General features: G+C 33.6%; 3 protein-coding genes and 1 non-coding gene across 5 annotated transcripts; 2 read left to right on the top strand and 2 right to left on the bottom strand.

Annotated features, from left to right (window-relative positions):
- Positions 1 to 507: 507 nt before the first annotated feature.
- Positions 508 to 4787, bottom strand: LOC107026953. The gene is given in 6 exon segments (XM_015228095.2): positions 508 to 835; positions 1156 to 1200; positions 1527 to 1575; positions 2878 to 2944; positions 4444 to 4739; positions 4742 to 4787. Coding segments are annotated over 6 exon segments (537 nt in total). The 5' UTR covers positions 4755 to 4787; the 3' UTR covers positions 508 to 768.
- Positions 4788 to 6492: 1705 nt separating this feature from the next.
- Positions 6493 to 15926, top strand: LOC107028787 (kinesin-like protein KIN-14J). 2 transcript variants are annotated; one of them, XM_015229984.2, is made up of 19 exons: positions 6493 to 6715; positions 8535 to 8656; positions 9434 to 9540; positions 9642 to 9725; positions 9835 to 9912; positions 9996 to 10088; positions 10185 to 10214; positions 11473 to 11814; positions 11889 to 11970; positions 12057 to 12152; positions 12233 to 12412; positions 12553 to 12659; positions 12745 to 12923; positions 13117 to 13281; positions 13370 to 13623; positions 13748 to 13911; positions 14187 to 14749; positions 15251 to 15351; positions 15509 to 15926. In XM_015229984.2, exons 2-19 carry the CDS (start codon positions 8578 to 8580, stop codon positions 15568 to 15570), a joined length of 2766 nt encoding a protein of 921 aa, XP_015085470.1. In that variant the 5' UTR covers positions 6493 to 6715; positions 8535 to 8577; the 3' UTR covers positions 15571 to 15926. The 2 variants fall into 2 exon arrangements, with proteins under 2 accessions (XP_015085470.1, XP_015085471.1); XM_015229985.2 differs by having other exon boundaries at positions 8532 to 8656.
- A 343-nt stretch (positions 15927 to 16269) lies between these two features.
- TRNAV-CAC lies at positions 16270 to 16343 on the top strand. The gene has a single exon. It is a non-coding gene; the product is annotated as a tRNA-Val (tRNA).
- Positions 16344 to 16998: 655 nt separating this feature from the next.
- Positions 16999 to 18549, bottom strand: LOC107027893 (organic cation/carnitine transporter 3-like). Its single transcript, XM_015228938.1, has one exon. The coding sequence runs from the start codon at positions 18547 to 18549 to the stop codon at positions 16999 to 17001; it is 1551 nt and encodes a 516-aa protein (XP_015084424.1).
- Positions 18550 to 20829: the final 2280 nt, after the last annotated feature.

Below are 20829 nucleotides of genomic sequence, written 5' to 3'. Positions count from 1 at the left end.
CCAAGGATTCACTTTTACACCAATTATCACTAGGTTAGTGAATTTTATAATAGATTAAAAAAAAATGAGTTGGAATCATCAATAGTATGATAATATTATATTTTATGTTAGGTGACAAATTCACTGGGTAGTCACTTTCACATTTTATGTCTCAAATTTCAACTCATTGGTGTTGTGGGGGTGGAAGGGACAAAAAAACAGGGATTCAATTATTGTTGAAGATCTAGTTTCAATGACATGTGTCATCATATTTGTGTTTAGAGTAAACATGACAAACATCTTACATAGTAACATATTTTTATTTTCAAGTCCATCAAGACTTTAACCATTCGAGATCACTTGACCCGATTAATTCAGATTTGCAATTTGTGGAATACATTCAAGAGGAAAAAGCTCCCTGTGAGGGGAGTTCCTCCATTCTCAGGGCTTGAACCGAGACCGATTAAGAATGTTTGAATGTTTAATTTTCATACATGGATCTTCAAATAACAACTCTACTAAACAAGGTTATGGAAATGGAGGAGAAACATTAGTACAAATAATACAATGATATAGTGAGGTAAAAATTGTATTCAAAAGCAACAATGGTGAAAGCTTTTCTATGGGTTAGAAAATGTATCAGCCTTGCAATTCATTCAATTACACACTGTATTATTCTTAAACCTTCTAAGAAGCAAGACTTAACTGGCATCTCACTCATATATATAAAGCACCACAAAATATGTGCAGCTCACCTAGTTGACATCGTCCATGAAGACAGATCCACACTCATGGGAAACGAACTAGCCTATTTACAGCCGAGTCCAATGCATCTACGTTTCTCCGGATGATTTTCCTTCAAGGTATCAAGGAGTCACAAAGAACATACAGAACACATGATATATTGATTGGCTCTAAACAGTCATACTATGTCATTGCAGGGAGCAAGGTGCCCATGAATTCTTGTTCAAGACAATAAACGAAAAACTATTGATATAAAAAGGAAAACAATGAAATGAAACCTGTCAGTCCACTGGTTAATTGCCAACTGCAAGGACAAGAATCACCATTGCATCCTATAGTCAAACTTTAAACAAAGAATTGGTGGTCGTGCATATGGAGACTTGTAGAAGAAATAATGTCTAACATCAAATCATAATCACATGGAAAGGATACAGCTGTGTTGCAAGATTATCAATTCCTTTCATTTCCTCGTTCAATCTGCAACGAGAGAGTTAGCTTATAAAGATTTGCCAGAATAGTAGATTTTTGGAGTGGGAGAGAATGAGGATGTAATTATACTATTTGATGCAAAAATAGACCCGATACGAAACACGCAAGTTATATGTTCCCTTTTTAGAGGCTTGACGAATTGCTTTACCAAAACCAAACGTACATGAATACCATAAACATCTAAGATGTTATACCATCTAAAGATAAGAGGTACATTAACTTGGTGCTTCCTCCCAACTTCCCCTTAGGGCCTGATAATTTTTTTTTCAGGAAGGTACTACAGGGACTTGACTAAAGAATACAAAAAAAACTACCTTAAGCAAGAGTTTATGTAACGGTTTCCTTTAGTTGCTGCATCAAGTGCTGCAAGATAAACAGCCAAACATTAATACTAGTGCAGCTCAACTTTAGTACATCACTTAAAACATGTGAATAAGGTATTAATGAAATGTGAATGCATTTAAGAAAACAAAATGAGGAAAGGAAAGATCTGGAATTTAATCACATAAAACTTGTCTTTCACTTTGGTAAGTATCCTCCTATTACATAACACACTTATCAAACATCTTATTATAATTATGATCACATTTTTATAAATAAAACTTTTTTCCCTAGAAAATCAAGTCTAGTTATCTGAATCTAATCTCGTTTCAACTTCACTCCTTATTTGGCTTAACTTCCTGTGCATATATTCTTATCTTACTTATACTTATGTCTTTTCTTTTTAATCTGGTAAAGTAAAATTTCATTAACAAGATCCAGTAGATTCTAAAATTACAAGCTGGAGCAGAAACGTTAGCTCCCGGAAACAATGGACCTTCTATAAACCTCCTAGGGAGCTAACAAAATTATTTGCACTGGTGGTGGTTACTCCAGATTTGTAAGCCATCTGTATTTCAGAATTATGGATAGGAGAGGGGCTTCCTTCAAAGCATCCACTATTTCTTCCTATCACAGGCATCGAAGAATAGAAGCTGGGAAAAGTTCGCCAATTTCCCAATAGATTTCCTTACATTCTGTTACTTCTACTTATCCTAAATCTCTTACTCTCCAGAATAATTCTCCATAATTCAAGTTTTAGGATGACACCCTAACTAGTTTGTCCTAGTGGTAAATAAGGTGACATCCAAAAAAAGATAACTATGCAGAAAATTGGTCAAGAGAAATCCAGGCGTCTCATGCATAATGCATTTGGGGTTAGCAGAACAGAGATAAACCTCTTGCAGTCACATCTAGGATGAAGTTTGAATTAATGATCACTGGCAAAACGAAGTGTCCTCATCTTCTAGAACAAGGATTACTAGAGCAACAAAGAGAGAAATGGAAAAATCAATTCTTCCACTTTGCCTACAAATAAAGCTGATACATCCATGGTACCAACTTATGGCAGTTAAATTCTTAATGAACCTAAGAAGGTTTTCTTTTAGAATATTGATGAGCTGCATGTTTCCAAGATAACTGATAGATAAGTGCGCAATACTATGTTAGATCTTGTGTTTATCTTACCTCAAAACAACATTTGTTGGATCTAGCGTGAACTTAAAGACAGTCATTCTTAGTCTGTTGAATAAATAATGAACGAACAACAAGCAGAATAAAAGAAAAACTATTGATGTAAGGACATCAACAACTGAAGATGAAGAGGTAAAACCGTAAAATATATACCACATTCTTGAACTCGTCCTGCTGCATCACCAAAGCAGATCATGTGATCAACAGAAGTACTAGTAACCTGCAAAATCATGTTATCTCCTTTAAACATGGACAGAACACACACGTGAAAAGAAAAAAAAGTTCTAATATCAGGTGTTGAATGCATGAAGTCCACTAAATTGTAATGCTTTTTGGCACTTTGTGGTTCATAATTACATGGCATTATGCCATCTATGCCTTAGAATTGCACTTCGCCATCTAGATTCACCCAAAAGTCTCACTTAGTCATCGGATAACTTCTCGGCAAAAGTCGCTGAAAGATTGCCATATGACAGTCACATGCCATACTAAGGATAAATATGTAAAATCGAACTAATTCTTCCCAATAAGATTGACACCTCATCCAATCGTTTCTTATTATAAAGTAATATTTTATTAATCTTGTGGGAGAAGAACTCCGTATACAAGCAATCTATCAAAAAAAGAGAACTAGTGGTTCTCTCTGAAAGAGACCTAATCATTTATACAGACAGTAATCACTCCGGGCAGACAAAAAATTAAACAAAAACAACGACATGTCCTAATTGGTAAACTTGCATTCCACCCCTTCAAGTGGTCTTTCCTTTCCTCCAAAGTACCATATAAGTGCCACTGGAGCAACATTCCTAACTCTTCATCAGGAACATGAAAGTCACGTGACCTGAAACCCAAGTGCGATATCCCAAGAGAAGATAGATAACAAAGTATAACTATGGGCATAATAAGCAACAATGTACCAAACCGTTTAAACTACAAGTGAAAAGTGTCAAATGTGATGCTTAGAAGAGATAATATCAGAGAATTCAGAATGCTATGAATTGAAAAAAGCTTGCTATCTACCCAGATGAAAACTGATTCCAGTTTAGAAATTTCACCAGCAAAATGCACAATCAAACAGCAGGCAAAGAGCCTAGATCACCATGTAGCTCGCTGATCATCATACACATATCCTATCCAACTACTCATTCCAGTTTACCATTTTTACAAGCAAAATGTACGATCAAACAGCAGGCGAAGAGCCTAAATCACCATGCACCTCGTTGATCATCATAAGAACACTTTTCTATCCAACTACTGATCCAGTTCAGAAATTTTACAAGCAAAATGCACAATCAAAATGCATAATCAAAAAGCAGGCAAAGAGCGTAGATCACCATGCAGCTCGTTGATCACCTTAAACATGCTTTCCTATCCAACTACTACTTCTTCTCTTAAATTCCAAACTAACTAAGATAAGCTATATCTATCCTCAACATCCACTCCAGTTCATTATAAATTGAGGATTCTATAAATCTCACAGTCATCCCTCCACTGACATACAATCATCTCAAACCAAATTAAAACAACAAAAAAGACTCTTTTTATCAGTAACCAAATTAAAAAGAAACGTGCCAAACACTGAACATGATGAAAGACTAAAGATAATTACTTTCAGATAACACTATCTCAAAGCTACACACTATTTGCAGCAGTGGCCTCAACACCACCGACTACTAAGATTATGAGGAAATGCTAGAATTAAGGACAGAAAGCAGAAACCTCTGATAAAGTTGATCGAAGAGAAGCAAAAAGTGAAGTGTAGCTATGGGCGATCGCCATAGAATCTCTCTCCACAACTTCGATTGCTTTCAGTATTTCTTTGCCATTTAAAGACGACGATGTTTGAGATTCCGCATTTTCGTGATCACCACATTCCCCTCTTCGTTGTTGTTCCTCTTCTTCTCCATCTCTGTCATCGTCTGAATTCAGTTGATTCTTCTCTTCCTCCTTCTCTGGAACTAGGGTTCGGTTCGATTCCATTTTCAGATTATCAATTTCGGGTCGAATTGCTCCCCAATTTTCTGAAACATTTTGTTGGGCTTTTGTATTCTGAAAGCGAACAATAATAGGCCTCAACTTCAGCCCAGAACCTAAAGCCCACTTTCTTTTGTAGGCTATCCTACAAAGGAGCTCATGGTCCACGTATTAACTCCGTTTTAATTTATTTGTCCTGTTTTGATTTAACACTTCGTTTACAAAAAATAATTTTTTTAAAAAAATCGTGGTCTCAGATCACGAGATCAAACGATATTTTGATAATATTTGACATATTTTAAACTCAACCCCACAATATTCAAATGTTTTTTTTAAAATACCGTCATAGTGGAAATTAAAGAGTTGCAAAAGAAAAAACTTTCTGAAATAAATCAAAATTAAACAGGACAAACAAATTGAACCGAAAGAGATAACTGTTATATCGAAATTTTAAATTCATGTACTAACGTATAATAAAGCCAAATATCTTTAACTCAATGAAAATGAGAAAAGTGGTGCATACGCATATCTTATTTCAATCTTGTGAATGTCGAGATCATAAAATTGAAATTTTTTTCGATAAATTATTACTCATACCATTTAACCTATCAAATAACAATATTCTCATTTCTTTTTGTGAGCATATAATTGTAGAGATTCTTTGCTTTGGTAATTGGAATGGAACAAAGCCAAAAATAAAAAAAAAATAAAAAAAAATAAAAAAAAGTGGCGAATAATGTAAAGCCCATAAGGTATGCACGTTTTAGTGATCGTGACTGCAACTTCATAATATTAATATATTTTTTAAAAATAATAATATTAAAGGGGTATTTATTATATCATTGATATAAAAAAAAATTTATAAATAAGTTATAAGGGGGTGAATCCACTCCTAAAATGTACTGCTACGTGTACTACTCTAAAAATGTAAAAATAAAAATATAACATAAGATAACAAATAGTATAAGGCGGGAATACAATTCCAAAAAATAACATAATGTGGACCACACGTATTTTCAATTTTGAACTTTTGAAAAGGAAAAATAAATAAATACAAAAATTTACGCACAATCATAAAAGGAAAATCCAACAATTTTGACAATAATTTTTTTTTTTTTTAGATTGGACGGTTCGAGGTAGAGAAGAAAATATTCATTCTTAATGAGAGTTTTTAAATTTGATTTTTAATAAAAAAAAATTTAAGGTGAGATTTTCTATACGAATATGAATTAATCATACTCTAAAAATAAATAATAACATAAATAAATAAATAATAAGCAAAAAAAAAAAGAAAGCAATTGACTTGAATCTTTTTTAATTGAAGATAAAAAAGAATTTGTCGAGTAATATCAAATATATCTAATTTATTAATTTATTCGTCGTATGTTCTAAAATTTAATTATGTAATAGTTTCAATAATAAAACAAGTTTGCAATATGTAACATGCTAGACTGGTATAATCTACGACGGTTAAAATCAAAATTATCAATATAATCTACCAAAAAAATTAAAATTTAATTACATTTTAGATTTTTTTTTAAAAAAATTGATAAATAGTTGATTAATCACAAAATTCGTATAAAATAGAACAATTGATCAACTCATCGTGAATATGAGAAACAATTATGTTTTAATCTTTAACTTATACATTTAAAAAAAAACTTACAATAATATTATATCGATAAAAAATATTTTTATATTAATATTTAGACTATTATTATTGTTATTGTTTTTAAATATTTTTTTGTAAAAATAGTAAAGTAAAACCTGAAATTCAAAGATGAAACCCAAAAGAATTCCCAAGAAATAGGGGCCCTTTGCGATGTCATCATCGTCGCTTTGCTTGTAAAAAAAAAACCGGTATTTCAAGAACAAGCAAAACCCAAAAGAGGGCTTTCAAACATCACAGATTCAATCTCTACTTTACAAAACTAAGTGAAATGATTCACCAATTTCTCGATCCAGAGGTTTAATTAGCTTCAAATTTTCAAGATCTCTTACATTTCAGCTCATTCTGGTTTGTAACTTACCAACATTATCAACTTTTTTTGGTAATTATATTTGTTTATAAGGGGTTTACTTGATGTGGGATTGTTCAAAATGTGTTCTTTTTTAGTTTTGGGATGTTGGGGCTCTTGATTTTTGGTATTTTTTGGGTGTGAAGTTGTTAAAGTTTCTTGCTTTTTCATATTTTGGGTGGAATAATTGATAATGTACTTGATTTTTTTTCATAATGGGGGAACTGGGAAAATTAGTGTTGATTTTTTCAGCATTGTTGTGTAGTATGTGTATGTGTGTGAGAGAGTGAGGTTTCTTGATTAGGGATATCAAGTTTTGTTCTTTATTCAAAAATCTTGTTTGTTTTATATAAATTTGGCTGAGTTTTTTCGTGTGTTTGTATGTAGCTGCTCATTCTAGCTCAGTGTGTTTTGGGTGTTAATTGTTAAAGTTTCTTGCTTTTTCACATTTGGGATGGAAAAATGCACTTGAAAGTTTTCATTAAGGGGGCAAATAGCAAAATGGGTGTAGATTGTTTCAGCATTATTGTGCGGTGTGTGTGTGAGGGAGTGAGGTTTCTTGATTAGGGGTATCAAGTTTTGTTCTTTTAACCAAAATCTGATTTTTGTAGTTAGTTCTTATGGAGATGCCTATTCTAGCTTTGTGTTTATTTTGTGTGTAAAAACACAACTCTGAGTAGTATTATTCTTTTAATTTTTCCTTATCCTTTAAATGACTTCATATAGAGCTAAATGGATATTGAGGATTATGTCACAGTAATTGTTCTTACTTCTTTCACGGATGGATAAATATAATATTTGGTAGATGTTTTGTATAAGTTGTTTCCTACCACTCGGTTATGGTGTTAATTTACTAACGAGATCTAGTTGATTGAACTATAGAATGTTCCCATGATAGTCGGGAATGATATGACGACGAACTTTTTCTGAGAATGCATGTTTTGTGAGCTTTGTTGGTTTGAATCCAACATTTCAAGCAGAAGGTTTCTATGAAATAGTTTAACTCGCTTAATCCACATTAAACTTTTCTCCATATAAGAAAATAATTTTAAGATGTACTGTTTTTCTTAGTCTTCAATTTGACATAACGTGCAAGAGCACAAGTATCATAAATATTTTGATTGAGGATCCAAGATGGGTTTTTCAAACTATAACCCACATTGCTAAAATTGGTAGCTTCACTATAATAACAATAAGAACTTCTTTCTGGGGTAAGTACAATAACCAAAAGAACTTTTTCTTGGGGAAGTTAATAACCATAAGAATTTCTTTCCTTGTTAGTGATGAATGGTCGATCTACTTTGTGATTGATTTTGAGATCCTTGGCAGTTGACATCTATAGTTTTTGATCCTTTAAAATGAGACAGAATAAGATTCTTGTGAAGATAGATAGACACTCATGAAGAAAGAAATATGATGTCTGATAGTGCTCATAACTCATTGTGAATCCTAATCCAAGACAAAAGATTTCCTGTCCAGATGGAAAATGTCTGACAATTGAACAAAGGAATCTGTTCTAATGGAATGATATGTATAATCACACCGTTCCATGTGCAAAGCATTGTTTGGTCATTCAATGTCAGTGGAAGTCAAATAAAGATATGCACGTGTTGTTTTTATTTGATGAAAATAAGATTTTAATCTCATTTTAGTTGTGTACTGTCATCTCTATTTGCCTTTCGTTGCTTTTGGCTGAAGAATAGGCTTTAATGTAGTCATGCTAGTATATTTCGTTCTAGTAGTTTGATCATCGCCTTTTCAATTACCTAAAAGTGAACTGACTTATATAGTAACATATTCTTGTTTGTTTACTAGCAGTGCTCTCTGTAGTAATCCTGCAAAAGCATATATCAAGTTTATCATGAATCCAGAAGCCGCAACTGAAAATGGAGACTCAGCCAGTTTAAACGAAATTCTTAACTTCAAAGGGGCTGCAGAAGGTAATCCACATCTAAAGTTTTTGGTATTCTCAGTCCTTTACCTATATTATTCAACTATTGGAAAATTACTTTACTCTGTTTTAACAATGTAATATAGAATTTGACCATTGGGCAAATCTAAATCTCAGTTCCAGAAGATTTAAATTGTTCCTTCCCGTTTTTCCTTTTCTTTTTCTTCCCTTACTATCTCTTTAGTTAGTTGGCTGAACATTGGAAATGTTAAACAAGATGTAATAGTTTTACATCAGAGCAGCCCTCACTTAAGGATCTCAAATTTGGTCTAGTTTACCCATTCAGGTTTTGTTTGAGCCCTTTTCCTAACTTCATAGCTGGTATCTGTTAAATTTTCTAACAGTTCCTCATGTAGGAAATTTGAAGTCTATTTTGGCATTTCTGATCTCCTTGGTTCCTTTCATTAGACAGTTTCACCCTCATATATCTTTTCATTACTAACCATTGTTTTGTCCCTGTCACACCTTTGACAGGCCGTCAAAAACAATTCCACCACTTAGTCTGCACTTTACCAATTCAAGAATTTTCACTACAACCAGATTGAGGTTCATTACCATTCCCCTGAATTTAAGGCCTAGCACTCTGGCTCTGCACAACATCCAACTATCTTTGAAGAACTTTTTTTTTTGCGGGGAAGTTTGCATAAAATAGTGCATTAGAAATATCTGTGTTGTGTCATGTATGGATTCTTTTAGAGCATTAGTCAATGGTAATCTTTCTGCAGTAGATTTACTTCTCTCACTTACTTAGAGCTTTAATTTTCAGATAATCTTGCTGAGAGTAAATTGTTTGATGGAATCCAATCTAAGCACGGTTTGGCTGATATTCCAGCTGCTAAAATCTCAGAATTGATGAAACTAAACAGTTTAGAGGTAAAGCTGGAATGGGTCTTCAGCTTGGTGTTAACTCACTTTCTTTTATATTGTTTGTGCCGTCTTGGGATTTCCTTAATTGAACTGACTTTTATCTTCAGAGTGCCTCCACTCATTCACTTTTCAGTGTTGTGAATAATATTTTGGATGACAGCATTGAGAGAAAGAATGGGGATATACCTCAGGTATGGCAGATAAACTGAAAAGGGTGACAGGAAACTGCACAATTTCATTTCTGCTGGAAACTATTTGATACTTAATGTACTTACTGATATCCTTTTACTACTTGTTAAGTGTGTAGCGTCCCTGGTGAAGTTAGTCGTACAAGAGATTGAAGAACGAGTTTCAAAACAAGCTGATAATTTGAGAAAGGTACAAGTGTTCCAATTATCAGTACTGATTAATGAACTTCATGCAAAGGGCTTACAAATTGTGGATCTCTTGGGGTATTGCAGCAAAATGGGTTATATAAGTCTCGTGAGGAGAGATATCAATCAAGAGTTAAAGCACTCGAAACCCTTGCATTGGGGACCACTGAGGAACATGAGGTACTATAAGAATCACTATTGATGAAAAAAATGTTTATTTCTTCTTCTTTTTCTATCTATTCTTTTGTTGAACTCACGTTTCATACAATCTTTCAGGTTATCATGAAGAAGCTTCAACAGATAAAGGTGCGTATATAGATTTATCAATAAGTTACTAATTTCTGACTTGAAAGGGCATGCTTTTTTTTCTCTTTACAAAGTTCGGGTGCTGAATATACTGGATGTTCTTACTGAATATGTACTATGAGCCTATTTCATACTAAGTCTGTGGAAACACTGATAATATTGAGAGTTCTGGGGGTATTAAGGCAATGTTCTGTTCTCCTGTATTACTTGTGGCACTAAAAACTACCTTAGTGGTGTGTTCATACAATAGTATTTCATGGCTACCAATGAGTTGGAATGTGGGAGATGCCTTCTCTATGGTTAATGATTACAATAGTCTTTCATGGCTTCCAATGAGTTGCCAAAGTTCTCTTGATTCTCTATTCTTGGTCACTTTGAGAGTTTCTCTACTGTTTCAGATATTCCCTACCATATGAGTTTGGTGTATTGATTTGACAAGATTCTGGAATAAATAATCTGCATGATCGAGTTATAGAAAAACCTACTTGAGCTATCATGCTACCTGTTACTGGCTTGTTTAATCATTTCTATTAGCACTGCTAAAGTATTTAGTAGTACTCGTGTACTCTTTGATTGGTTTGAGGTTAAGAAACTTCTCAGTTCATTTACTCTATGACTATCTCTCAATCGATGTGATCACTGTATATTTTTTTTATTATCTCCTACCTGGTGTCCAATACCCACATTAGGGCCTGACTACATCCAGATTTGCTCTGGAAGTCCCACACTTAATAAAGGCACTCTATACCTAATATTCGAACCCGAGACCTTTGGTTAAGGTGTAAGGAGTACTTACCACTCCACCCCCACGTTTCACTATATCAGTTACAAATAATGATGTATTTAGTACTCCTCTGCCTTTAACATGACTCAGTTTCCAATGCAGAGTCAAATAGTTTTATTATGATTCTCTTTAACAATTTGTATTAATAATTTGATTTTAGAATGTGTGATAGTACTTCCTATAATAGTTTTGAGATATAATGAGTTTGGTGAAGACAGAATGTATGTCTAGAGGAAATAAACCCAAGCATTAGATCAAACTTAGAGGCTCAAACTTTGTCATTCTTTTTGCAATGGGGGATTTATTCACCGATGCATTATATGATAGAACTCTTCTCCCTTGCTTCAGTTGTTTATTGTTGTGACAGTTAATTAGCATGTCTGAAACGGCAACACTTTGAATTGACAATGTAGCAATGTTGTCATGTGGTTCTATTTTACTGTAGATGTAGTCCAACTTACTTCTTTTTTATAGATAGAGAAGGCCAAAATGGAAGAGAAAGAAAAACTTCAAGAACAAGATTTAATCAGGTTAATGGAAGATAATGACCACTATAAGATGCAAATATCCTCATTGGATGCTGAGCTTGAATCATCCAAACATGCACATGAAAAAGATCGATTACAACTGGAAGCACAACTGGAGCAAACTCGAGTTGAGTCAGAGAACAAGATACTGGAACTTCAGTGTCTGCTGAGTAAATCGACCAAGAAAGTACAAGAACTTGAGGCCTTTTCAGAATCCAAGTTGGTGAAATTGAAAAGGAGAGAGCTTGGCTACAAACACTTCATAGACTCTCATTTTGGATCTCTGCAGGTTTGCATCTGAATTTACTCTTTTAACAGCTCTTACTAAAAGTTATTAGGAATTTGACATTCTTAAAAACTCAGGAATTAAGGATGTCATCTGAGTCTATAAGGAAGGAGGTGATGAGGACCAAGGAGATTTATGTCGAGGAACTTAGCCACTTTGGTCAGGATGAGAGCTGAATGCTATGGTTACATCTGTACTTCTTCATCCAGAAATCTTATCGCTAAGCATGTATTCTTGATTAACAGGGTTCAATCTTAAGGGGTTGGTTGATGCTGCTCAGAATTATCACACAGTTCTTGAAGAAAATAGGAAGTTGTACAATGAAGTTCAAGATTTGAAAGGTTAGTCAGATGGAATGTGAAAAACATAGTTATTTAAGTGCAGCATGGTGTTTCCCTAACATAATGTCATTTTGTGATAGGTAACATTAGAGTTTACTGTAGGATAAGGCCATTCCTTCCTGGTCAAAGCCAAAAATTGACAACCATAGAGTACATTGGTGAGAATGGTGAACTGGTTGTTACTAATCCTTCAAAACTGGGGAAAGATAGTCACCGTCTTTTCAAATTCAACAAGGTCTTTGCACCTGCTGTTACTCAAGGTTTGATAATTTTGTTTATCTTGATATTTAGATTAAGTACCTAATATAGAAGCATCCTTTACTTTCATCTTGAAGGAGAATAAAAGAAAGACATTACGTTTTTACAATGCTTGCCGTTTTCTAACTCTATCATATTTCAGAGGAGGTGTTTCGAGACACTCAGCCATTAATCAGGTCTGTTTTGGATGGGTACAATGTTTGCATCTTTGCTTATGGTCAGACTGGTTCCGGAAAAACATATACCATGGTATGCCTATCTTTAGAAAATTTGTTTAGTAAATACCAATGGCTATTCACTCCTACTTATCCTAGTCCATTTTGATCGCCTTCAGAGTGGGCCCAGCATGTCATCCGTGGAGAATTGGGGGGTCAACTACCGAGCTCTGAATGATCTATTCAACATCTCCCAGAGTAGGAAAAGTTCCATTGCATATGAAGTTGGTGTTCAAATGGTTGAGATATACAATGAGCAAGTGCGAGACTTGCTCTGCAGTGATACTTCTCAGAAACGATATCCTTGTTAAAAAAATCTATTTGTGTTGTTTGATACATTGGCTGTTTTCATTTTCTATGTTCATATTATACATATTTATTTCCGTGGATCATTAGTGCTATATTTTTAAGTTTTCATTTTCAATAGTTAGTGGAAATGTCAGAAATATGTTATGCCATATGTTTTCTGATGTTTTCTTTAACTTGCGCACACTTGGGATTTGGAGTACTACTCAACCCAATGGATTAGCTGTCCCTGATGCTAGCATGCATCCAGTCAAATCAACTGCAAATGTCTTAGAATTAATGAATATTGGCCTAATGAATAGAGCTGTTGGCGCTACTGCTTTAAATGAAAGAAGTAGTCGGTCACATAGGTCATCTCTTATACTAACACTTCTTATCTCAATTCTGAACTTTTTTTCTGTTTGTACATCATGCTTATTTTAACTCATTATGATGCAGTATCCTCACCGTTCACGTGCGCGGTATAGACTTGGAAACAAATGATATTCTACGAGGCTGCCTACATTTGGTAGATTTGGCTGGCAGTGAAAGAGTAGATCGCTCTGAAGCCACAGGGGATCGTTTACGAGAAGCACAACATATAAACAAATCATTATCTGCTCTTGGGGATGTGATATTTGCATTGGCGCAAAAAAGTTCTCATGTGCCATATAGAAATAGCAAACTAACACAAGTTCTTCAAAGCTCCCTTGGTAGTTAAATATATTTTCTGTGTTGATTCAAATTTAAATATATTGTTTTACTCTGTAAATAAGTTTTACTTCTCTTTCCTATTAAAGCCTTTATTTATTTTATTTCACTCATCTCATGTTACAGGAGGCCAGGCAAAGACACTTATGTTTGTACAGCTCAATCCTGACGTAGAATCCTACTCAGAAACCATTAGTACCCTAAAGTTTGCTGAGAGGGTGTCTGGAGTGGAGTTAGGTGCAGCTCGGAATAATAAAGAAGGCCGGGGTGTTAAAGAGCTTATGGATCAGGTACCTGACAAAACGTTCTAGTAAATATCAATACCTCAGTAGATAATGTTCTTCTAGTTGCTCCTACTTTTTCTCATTGCCTGCATCTATAACTGTACTGTCTACTTATTTTTTGTGAATCCGACATCACACTTTGTGCATCTATGATTAAGACCCATTTTAATTCTATCTTGTACGCTTATCTCTTCTCTAGAGTACACGAGATTTATGGTGCTTGCAATGTTCCTATTTTCTTTGCTATGGTCATGTACAAAGTATTGCTGGTAAATTTTCAGGTAGCTAATTTAAAGGACACAATTGCCAAGAAGGATGAAGAAATTGGGCGGCTGCGGGTTCCCAAAAATAGTGGCAACGGTGAGAGGCGTAGTGTGAGCTCAACCAGGCATAGCTCTGCCTCTCCAAGAAGGCAATCTTTAGGCGGTCCACGAACAAACCAAATTTCTGGAGAGAGAAGCTCAAAACCTACTCAGAAAGCTGCTTCTGACGTGGACAATAGTTCTGAATACAGCGACAGACAATCTGACACTGGTTCTCAGCAATCAATGGATGACTTTAGGCATCACAGAGATTTCTTTAGACAATCCAGACTTGCTGTAGTAGATGCTGATCTAAATCTGGGTGAAGACACTGATTCAAGGGCTACTGCTAGAGGAAGTCAAAATCCTAACGAAGACGTGGTGCTTATTGGGTTTGATGATGCAGATTCTGAAGAGAGATTAAGTGACATATCCGATGGTGTACTTTCAATGGGAACTGAGACTGATGGTTCAATCAATAGTATTGTAGAGTACACTCTTTTCCCAGAAACTACAAAGCCACCTCCAGAGACCCCTGAGAAGTGAGTATTCTACAAATATGACATATCTGATTATCATTTTGTCCAGTCTTGCCTTACAATTAGATAACTTTTTTCTTGAATGTTGACTCACTCATGGAATCTCTAATTCCCATTTCCCTGTGATGACCTCAGGTTGATATATCAGCATATCTTGTATCTGTGTTAAAATTTTGCTTTACCTGCCTTTGTATTAGCATTTTTCCTTATTTCTTTTTCCTTTTCTCATCTCTTGATCCATATTTTGTCTTCACAGAAAATCAACATCAGGTTACATTCTGAATAAGCATTCTTATAGTTTAAAGTCACAATTCCTGTTTCCAGTTTAAATGTACTTCATGACTGTTACATCTCTTCTTAGTACAGTATAATGTCGAAGATAGCTTATAGTTGTTTGGGAAAAGCAGAATGCCAAGAGTTCCTGTTGAACTCGTTGTTAAAGACACCCAGAACACTCATCAAATTTAAAATGACTTACTTATCTCTTTGCTGGTGATTGATCAGGCCCTCAATTATACCTGCTAAACTTCCACGGCCTACACAAAAGACGGTGCAAACAGGATCTTCTCGGATGTCACTGAAGAAGAGCACCCCTAAAATCCCGAGTATGTGATTCTCATATGTTCTTAGTGTTTGCCTTTATTTTCCTTCTCTGCTAATACTCTCAAGAGTCGAGTTAGAGAAGAGAAATGACAATCAATGGTTCACTACTTCTTTCTGAATCATTCCAACTTTTTCTTTTTTCCTTTTTATGCTTTTCAGGTTCTAAAAAACCTCCTTCCGGAAATACTTCTGCAGTTAGGTCTTCCAAAAGATGGCAATAGTACAGACGTAAAATTGTGGAAGAGGACAGACACTTGACGATCCTTCTTTGTAGATTAGACTGTAGACACGATTGTTGTGTCATCTTCCATTGCTGTGGAAGATGTGTAGGAACTTCAGCTTGTAGCAAACTGCACTGATCAGATTGAATTTCTTTAGGTGTATTTGCTCCCTGCCTCCCCCTACTCGAAGTGAAGGAGTAAAGGAGGGCGGCGTGGGGTTTGACATTGTGTAGTGTGTACATGTAGCTCTATTTAAGAACTTGCTGATGCATTTTTAGGCTATGAAATAGTGTTGACTGATAACTTATGTTTGATTATGATGCTTATTGTGAAAGGAAGATCATGCTTGCTTTTGATTATTGTTTTGAGCACTTGCTAAAGAGCAAGAAGAGAAATCACTCATATCACAACTGGCTCTTGTTATGCCTGAGCCTTAGTAGATAAAGTTACTCGATATTTGTATCGATGAGAAATGACATGCATAAAAAAAAAAAGCTAGCTCGAACACCACTATTATATAAATGCTCTCAATTTCCTCTTTGATTTTTTTTTTCTATTGGCTTTAATATGCATAAATTGGAAAATTAAATTACTCTACTTCAATTTTAAGAATAGATGGTTCTCAAAAAGATTGATTTAGTTTGGATTTTGGAAGAAGTTGAAGATAAAACAATACAATGCTTTTTATTTAGCAAACAAGTCTGGGTGGTGTAGTCGGTTATCACGCTAGTCTCACACACTAGAGGTCCCCGGTTCGAACCCGGGCTCAGACATCTGATTTTCAAGTTCGATAAATGTTGTTTTTAGTTTGATGAGAATCACATCACTAATATCATAAGCTTCCTACTAAGATGAGAACTTGCACACTTTAATGAGAATCACATAATTAATATCGAATGCTCCTACTAGCATGAGAAGTTTAACTGATAAGTGTTGTTTTTTAGTTTGATGAGAATCACATCACTAATATCATAAGCTCCTACTAAGATGAGAAGTTGCACACTTTGATGAGAATCACATAATTAATATCGAAAGCTCCTACTAGCATGAGAAGTTTAACAAGTGTTGTTTTTTAGTTTGATTAGAATTACATAACTTATATCGAGAAAGCTCCTACTAAAATGAGAAGTTCGATAAGTGATGTTTTTTTTAAATAGATGAGAATACATAACTAATATCAAAAGCCCCTACTTAGATGAGAAGTTCCATAAATATCATTTTTTTTCAAGTTTGTAAATATCATGTTTTAGTTCGATGAAGAATCACATAACTAAAGTCGAAAGCTCCTAAGTAGGATATATGTCATTTTTTTTGTTCAATGAGAGTCACATACTAATCGAAAGCTCCTACCAAGATGAGAAGTTCGATAAACAACATAAGGTTTCAAGAATAAAGGAGGAAATATGAACATATCATATATGTCAAAACTCATACATCATTGATGCAGCCTTTTTGTTCCAACTCTTCTATTTTATTACAAATCTCCAATCCCTTTGTTTCTGGCAGAAAAACAACCAAACACCCTGCAATTGCTGTTATAATGCCAAGAACCAAATAAGCTAGAATCTTGTTGTTACTATCCCCTCCTGCATCAACCAAAACCGGGCTCACCACGCCCCCGAGGACCACAGCCTGCCATACAATTGACACTGCTGCATTCCTTATACTAGTATGAAACAGCTCTGAAGTATATATCAGCAACAGATCAAATGCAGTACAAGCACTGAAAAATGAAGTTAACTCCAACACCATCTGTAAAACCTTACGTTCACTCGCGATCATACATAACATACCACAAACACCAGATACAACACTTAGTCCAACTAATGTACTTCTCCTCTTACATTTTTCGACCAAGAAAAACACTATCAAGAATGATGGTAACTCTAGTAACGCGTTTAGTCCTGTACTCAAGTAGAGATTTAAGCTAAAGTTTCCATTTCCTAGTCCTAATGGCATCCCATAGTACATCAATCCAATGCCAAAACCAGCTACTACAGCTAGTAATAACTGTCCAAGAATCGATTTTTTCCTCAACAAAATCTTGATCAGAGGTGGATCAGAACCTCTCATAGTAGTAAAACTCAACTTGTTATGATCAAGATTCGATCTTTCGTTCTTGAAATGAGATGTGCTGAGAACTGCATAAGCCTCTATAACTTTCCCTTTTGAAAGAAGCCATCTTGGAGACTCATAAACACAAAACTGTATCAACAAACAGTAAACTATAGCAGGAAGAGAAGTCGAAAGATAAAGTACCCTCCATGAGTAATCCTTACTAAAATAAGCTAAACATGGTAATGACACAAATCCAAATGTAGACATAAAGAACCCTATAGTTCCAACTTTCCCTTGATATCTTTTACCAACACTCTCAGAACACAACACAAGTACAGAGGAACCAATCGCAGCGCGACCATATCCACTAACAAATCTCAAGGCAGAGTACATCCAAACATTGTTACAGAAAGCAATGAAGATTGAAGCTACAGACATAATCAAACACCCGAAAAACAACATGGTTTTTCGACCAATCGAGTCACCTAACACACCAAGAACAAGGCCACCAAGCAAGCACCCCATGAAAAAAGATGAAGCAGGAAGACCTTGTAGTATAGAACTAGTAAAACAATGAAGTGACCATTCAGACACAATGGATGTGTAAATAGGCTTATCCCAATCCCATTCTGTTAAAGAAAGTTGACACACATTTGACATTGAATTGCAACTTGTGTTTGTACTAACACAATGCCATGAAGGGATTGCATCAGTAAAAATTGTGATGAATGTTTGTTGAGCTTCAAAGAAACAAGCTAGAGAAACAAGTATGACTTGCAAGACTTGTGGCCATGCAATTTTTCCATTACAAGTATCAAAAAATGGCTCTATTGTTTGTTCAAGTGAAGAAAAATGATCATTTAGATATGGGAATTCTTGATCTTGATGATTTGAGAGTAAAGGAGTTGTTGAATTAGCCATTAGAATTTGGATGTAGATATTGACTTCTTCCTTCTAGTCATATTTATACAAGTAGTAACACATTATAACACAATCGAAATAACATCTACGATCACTCTACTTTTCAGACTCAACTTGTGAATTACATGAGATACGTTATTGTACATTATTTCGATTTCCGCAAAATAATTATGTTATGAGAGACTTGATTGTTATGAAAAATTCATTGTATTGGTTGTTACATTATTTCTTAATATATATAAAAGAAATGTCTATTTTCCTTATAGATACTAGGCTAAAATGAAAATAATATTTTATAATTAATATAGATTCTAAACTTGGAAGAAAAATAAATTTTCTTTAGAATATTCCTAAACTAAAAGATATTTCTTTTTTTTATAAAAAGATATTTTTAGATATATTTTTAATGTTAATTATGTTTTTTTTATATAATGTTAGTGCATAGAACTTAAACTCGTAAAAAAGCTATGTCGACTTTAATTAATTATGAATATCAATTTGTTCATGCTTCTCATGACTATTAAACAAAGGGAATTTCTTCCAGAAAACAAATTTGGTCAAAGATTTTTGGTGAATTTTTTCTGATTATAATTATTAAATACTTTATACTTTTCAGTGGTAATGAAAAAGCAAAAGTTGAAATTCAAAATGTGAAGAGTTGATTATGTATCTGCAATAGGCACTTAAACAAATCTAATCATGCTTCACGAGCCAAGAATTTCATTAATTTATTCTAATTAGAATGGAATTTAAAATATTCAAAGAACATAGGGACATTGAATAATGAAGTCAACTAAGAACTAAATTACTAAAATAGATCATAGTGGACGATAAATAATTTGTTATTTTTAATCAAAAACTTCATATTCGAGTCTCAAAAATGAATTCGTCTTAAATTTTAAAAAAAAGTTATCATTTAAATTGAATTCAACAGAAATTTAAATTAGTTGAGCTTAAATTGGATAACAAAAGCTGATGTAAATCAAAAGCAAAATGTAAGAATTATCACGTAATAAAAAGTATGACCTCATTGAGGCTGCAGAAGAAACTTGGATTTATGATACATCGATAAGCCTAATACGTAAAATTGATTTTTAACTTGATTTCAACTGATATCTACGTTTTCCAATTTTGAATGTGCACAAGTAGACATTTACACTTATATAAACTTGAACAAATAGATACACATTATATATGACAATCCGCATCCTACATAATTATGTCACATATATATTTACTTATTTAATTTTATATATAAATTTAAATGTTTAATCATACTCACCTAAATTAAAAAATATAAATATAAATACAAGTTGATATAAAATTAAGTGACATGTTTATAATTATTTCAAATCAATACAATCTGAAAAGAAATTAGATTATCATAATTAGATCCATTTGCTTTTGAAGAATAATGGAGATTCATATGAACTTGTTAAGATCTGGATTGAGAAATCAATTAATCCTCCACGTGGTATAACATCCTCCAAATTAATGCAAGTATTAATAAAGATTAGTTTATAATAAGAATAAATTAATTAAGTGATAAATTATTTTTAATTAGTCATCTAAATTAGACATTTATTTTTAGTACATGATAGAAAGTAAAAGTGGACAGTAGAATATGTTCATTGAATATTCACTGTATTCATGTATCATAATTGAGGGATTTATAAAGTAAAGAGCTTGTGTCTACTATGCGATAAAAAAATATCACCAAATATTACCAGAAGTTAAATGTAAGTTTTATAACATGATTATTATATTAAGTATATTATACGAAGCGTTGAATGTTGATCGGTCAAGAATTTGGACATTCAAAAGACGAAATAATGAAATACGAAAGTTGAGATGAATATATCGCGTATTTGGAGAGATAAGATTAAAAATTTCGATATTCTAGATAAAGTAAGAGTAATCTATATGATAGACAAAATGAGACAGAGATAGTTCGAACATGTAAAGAAAAAACGCATATAGGTGCCCCAGAAAATCGGTGTAAGAAGCTAGCGGTGATGGATCGTAGGAGCGGTAAAGATATTTAAAAAATATTTAAAAGAAATGATTATACATGACATGATACACTGACTCTTATTTAAAACATGATCGTAGATATAAGAATATAATAATAAAGAATCACTGTAAAAAAAAATTTCACTATCTATAGTATTATATTAGTTTTCTGGTATAATCTTATACTTTAATTTTGTTGTTACTAATTTATTTTCTTTACTTCGATTATCATACTATTTATTGTTATTAATATTTATTTTCTCCATT

Source organism: Solanum pennellii, chromosome 8 (assembly GCF_001406875.1).
Source record: "Solanum pennellii chromosome 8, SPENNV200".
Taxonomy (NCBI): domain Eukaryota; kingdom Viridiplantae; phylum Streptophyta; class Magnoliopsida; order Solanales; family Solanaceae; genus Solanum; species Solanum pennellii.
The sequence above is the reverse complement of the archived record's forward strand: the minus strand, read 5'-3'. Positions and strand labels throughout refer to the sequence as shown.

Coding starts and splice junctions, on each gene's coding strand:
- LOC107028787 (XM_015229984.2), top strand. CDS start 8,578: ATGAATCCAGAAGCCGCAACTGAAAATGGAGACTCAGCCAGTTTAAAC. Junction 8,657..9,433: donor CTTCAAAGGGGCTGCAGAAG/GTAATCCACATC, acceptor TTTAATTTTCAG/ATAATCTTGCTGAGAGTAAA. Junction 9,913..9,995: donor AAGCTGATAATTTGAGAAAG/GTACAAGTGTTC, acceptor GGGGTATTGCAG/CAAAATGGGTTATATAAGTC.
- LOC107027893 (XM_015228938.1), bottom strand. CDS start 18,549: ATGGCTAATTCAACAACTCCTTTACTCTCAAATCATCAAGATCAAGAA.